The 4,648-nt window shown below is 42.4% G+C and overlaps 1 protein-coding gene across 1 annotated transcript; it reads left to right on the forward strand.

Annotated features, from left to right (window-relative positions):
- Positions 1–3,147: 3,147 nt before the first annotated feature.
- Positions 3,148–4,104, forward strand: LOC138441655 (olfactory receptor 10H1-like). Its single transcript, XM_069592752.1, has one exon. It carries the CDS (start codon positions 3,148–3,150, stop codon positions 4,102–4,104), a length of 957 nt encoding a protein of 318 aa, XP_069448853.1.
- The last annotated feature ends 544 nt before the right edge of the window (positions 4,105–4,648 follow it).

Raw genomic sequence — 4,648 nt, forward strand, 5'->3', positions numbered from 1 at the left:
AATGTATAGATTAAATCTGGGAGAGAATTAACATCTAGGGTACTGTCTTTCCATTTCATCCACTTATTTATAATGTCTACCTTGTTTAATTGTTTTTTCACTTTTATCTTACTTTTAAAAAACTAATTTTTGTATTGGAGCATAGCCAATTAATAATGTTGTGATAGTTTCAGGTGAAAGAGAAGGGACTCATCTATATGTATCCATGTGTCCATTCTCTCCCAAACTCCCCTCCCATCCAGGCTGCCACATAACATTGACCAGACTTCTCTGTGCTATACGTAGGCCCCTGATGATTATCCATTTTAAATCTAGCAGTGTGTGCATGTCCATCCCAAGCTCTCTAACTAGCCCGTCCTTCCATCATTCCACCCAGCAGCCATTAGTTCGTTCTCTAAGTCTGTGAGTCTCTTTAAGTTCATTTGTATCATTTCTTTTTAGAGCCCACATATAAGCTATATCATATGGTATTTCTCCTTCTTTTTCTCACTTCATTCAGTATAACAATCTCTTGGTCCATCTCTGCTGCTACAAACAGCATCATTGCGTTCTTTTTAATGACTGAGTAATATTCCATTGTATACATGTATCACATCTTCTCTGTCCATTCCTCTGTTGATGGACATTTGGGTTGTTCCCATGTACTGTTGTAACATGTTTACTGTTTTCTGTGGAAGTTTGTATGAAAGTGAAGTCACTCAGTCGTGTCTGACTCTTTGAGACCCCATGGACTGTAGCCTACCAGGCTCCTCCTTCCATGGGATTTTCCAGGCAAGAGTGCTGGAGTGGGTTGCCATTTCCTTCTCCAGGAGATCTTCCTGACCCAGAGATTGAACTCGGGTCTCTCGCGTTGCAGGCAGATGTTTTACCGTCTGAGCCACCAGGGAAGTGTTGGAAGTTTATATGCACATACTTAAATTAATTCCTAGATACTTGAGAGTTTTGTGTCCCTTTGAATGGTAACTTGTTTGTTTTACTAATTTTAAACTTACAAACAATTTTCAAAAATAACGTGGAAAATTCTTGGACTCCCCCTCATCCAACTTCCATCTTACACAATGCCAGTACAATGATTAGACCCAGGAAACTAAAAGCTGTGTAATACTATATAGCAAATAACAGATCTTATTTGATTTTTCTTAGTTTTTACACTAACATCCTTTTTTTTAAAATCCCAGGACATAAGCCGTTTTGTTTAGTTGTTATTTCAATGTCTCATAATTCTGTTCTTAGTAATTCTTATTTTTCCTTTTATCTCAAAAGTGGTTGGTTTTGTGTGACTAGGTATGACAATGTCAAATGATACAATCTTAAACTGTGTTTAAAATATATGGTAAGTTTCAGGTATCCTCTTCGTATTACTGTAATGTGGTCAGATGCTTTGGGTCTTTGCAATATTGGCACTTGATAATTTACCTAATTATTTTATCTACCTAATTATTTTATTTTATTTATAATATTTACCTAATTACTTACCTAATAATTACCTTGATAATTTACATCTTTTATGGCCTTACACAAGGTTCTTTTCAATGACAATTCCATGTTTTTAGGGTTTTTTTCCTTGGGTGTGCTTGGTGTAATAAATAGGACTGTGTGTGTGTGTTTGTGTTTGCATATGTTAAATAAACACATATATTAGCTAGGTATACTAACATATATTTATATATATTATCTCAAGTATTAAATGTGACAGAATTAAGTCTGAAAACAATAGTAATTATGAAAAGATAAATGCATTAAGTCCCCCAATCAGAAGAGAGATACAACCATAGGTTGCTGTATTTTAAGAGAATTTCGTTCTGGTCATTTATACCTGTCCTCAATCTCAGCTTCTTGATTTCAGGTGCTGTGGAAGACATTTGCTGTTGTTGTTTAGTCACTTAGTCATGTTTGAGTCTTTGCAATACCAGGGACTGTAGCTTACCAGGCTCCTCTGTCGATAGCATTTCCCAGGCAAGAATACTGGAGTGGGTTGGCATTTCTTCTTCCAGGGGAACTTCCTGACCCAGGGATCAAACCCACAGGTGGATTTGCCTTAGCAGGTGGATTCTTTACCACTGAGCCATCAGCAAAGCCCTTGGAAGACATATTATGTGCATAATCTTACTCAATGCTTGTCAGCTAGGGATTATTAGTATCAATTTCCTTTTAGGGATGAGAAAACAGGCTCAAAAAAATTGAGAGACCAACATAATGAAGTTTTTTTTTTTAAGCACTATTTTAAAACAACGCTTCAATGTTTTTGAATTCATCTGAATAACATGGTAGAATTTTTATAAAAAGGGGAAAAAGCCTCCACTTAATACTTACTAAGGCTTGCAAAAAACTCTTTGGGGTCATAAAGAGTTGGACACGACTTAGCAACTAAACAACACAGAGAGCAGGTGGAGTATAGTGATCACAGGATATGTAGAGATGAAACTCCAACCAGCAAGAAATTTTTCTAATTAAAAAATTTTATTAGGGATCCCAGGATAATAACTTATTTTAAGGATTGTATTGTTGACTTTTTCTTTAATTTTGTGTTTTTGGGGGGGAATGATAGAGGCAACAGCAACCTCTGAAGTGGGGACTTAATCCATATGTAGAAAATAGAGACCGTTACTTCCTACCACTAGGTTTTAAAAATACAGTATTAATAATGAAAATTTATTTAATTCATACTATGTACCAGGACCTGTGCTAAGCACCTGAGATGCATGTTGTTGTTCAGTCGCTAAGTCGTGTCTGACTTTGTGACCCCATGGACTGCAGCACACCAGGCTTCCCTGTCCATCACTGTCTCCCAGAGTTTGCTCAAAGTCATGTCCATTGAATCAGTGATGTCATCCAACCATTTCATTCTCTATCATCCTCTTCTCCTGCCCTCAATCTTTCCCAGCATCAGGGTCTTTTCCAATGAGTCAGCTCTTTGCATCAGGTGGCCAAACTACTTGAGTTTCAGCTTTAGCATCAGTCCTTCCAGTGACTATTCAGGTGGTCCTATTTAAACCACAAGGCAGACCTTTATTCAGAACATTATTATGCAGATGGACTGATCATGGTTTGAAGGGGTGAAGGAGCCTCTCCAGAAGTCCTGAAGAGGGCTCATTAGAGACCCCGAGTTCCTACCTATGGGAATTCCTCCTTCTTTTCCCCAACAGTATGGCTGCCATTCTGAAGCTAAATTACACCTCAGTGACTGAATTCATCCTCATCGGCTTCTCCACCTTCCCCCACCTTCAGCTGATGTTCTTCCTGCTCTTCCTGCTGATGTACCTGTTCACGCTGCTGGGGAACCTGTTCATCATGGTCACCGTCTGGAGGGAGCACAGCCTCCACACCCCCATGTACCTCTTCCTGTGCGCCCTCTCCATCTCCGAGGTCCTCTACACCTTCGCCATCATCCCGCGCATGCTGGCCGACCTGCTCTCCACTGACCGCTCCATCTCCTTCAGGGCCTGTGCCAGCCAGATGTTCTTCTCCTTCACGCCCGGCTTCACCCACTCCTTCCTGCTCACCGTCATGGGCTACGACCGCTACGTGGCCATCTGCCACCCCCTGCGCTACAACGTGCTCATGAGCCCCCGGGGCTGCGCCTGCCTGGTGGCCTGGTCCTGGGCTGGAGGCTTAGTTGTTGGGCTAGTGGTGACATCTTCCATTTTCCAACTCACTTTCTGTGGGTCTAATGAAATTCACTATTTTGGCTGCCATGTGCCACCTCTTCTGAAGTTGGCCTGTGGAACTGAAGTGCAAATAGTCGCCAAGGGCGTGGGCCTGGTGTGTATCGCCGCCCTGCTGGGCTGTGGTCTCCTCATCCTGCTCTCTTATGCCTTCATCGTGGCCGCCATCTTGAGGATCCCTTCAGCCGAGGGCCGGCACAAAGCCTTCTCCACGTGTGCGTCCCACCTCACCGTGGTGGTCGTGCACTACGGCTTTGCCTCTGTCATCTACCTCAAGCCCAAGGGTCCCCAGTCTCTGGAAGGAGACACGCTGATGGGCATCACCTACACAGTCCTCACTCCCTTCCTGAGCCCCATCATCTTCAGTCTCAGGAACAAGGAGCTGAAGATCGCCATGAAAAAGACCTTCCTCAGCAAGCTGTACCCCTCCAGCGTCTGAGTGGCTGCGGTGGTTTCAGATTACGGTAGAAGGAAGACCGCACCCTCATCTATACAACGGGGTTAATCAAAGCTACCTTGTAAGACTGGTGTAAAGATTTGTGTGTGTGTGCATGACACATCACATAGTAGGTGTTCAATAAATGTTAATATTTTTTTCCTTTTTCCTCTCATGGTCTGTGTGTCTCACATTAGCTTCAATTTTAAAAAAGATTTATCTATTTATCTTTGACTGCACAGAGTCTTCATTGCTGTGTGCAGGTTTTCTCTAGTCAAGGCGAATAGGGACTGCTATAGTTGTGGTACACAGGCTTTTCATTGCAGGGGTTTCCCTTGCTGCAGAGCATGGGCTCTAGGGTGTGTGGGCTTCAGTAATTTTCGCTTGCAGGCTCAGTAGTTGTGGCACATGGGCTTAACTGCCTTGTGGCATGTCGGATCTTCCCAGACCAGGGATCAAACCCATGTCCCCTACATTGCAAGGCGGATTCTTAACCACTGGACCACCAGGGAAGCCCCTAGTTTCAATTTTTAACCAAATAACTTTG

This window comes from Ovis canadensis, chromosome 5 (assembly GCF_042477335.2).
Source record: "Ovis canadensis isolate MfBH-ARS-UI-01 breed Bighorn chromosome 5, ARS-UI_OviCan_v2, whole genome shotgun sequence".
In the NCBI taxonomy this organism is placed as follows: domain Eukaryota; kingdom Metazoa; phylum Chordata; class Mammalia; order Artiodactyla; family Bovidae; genus Ovis; species Ovis canadensis.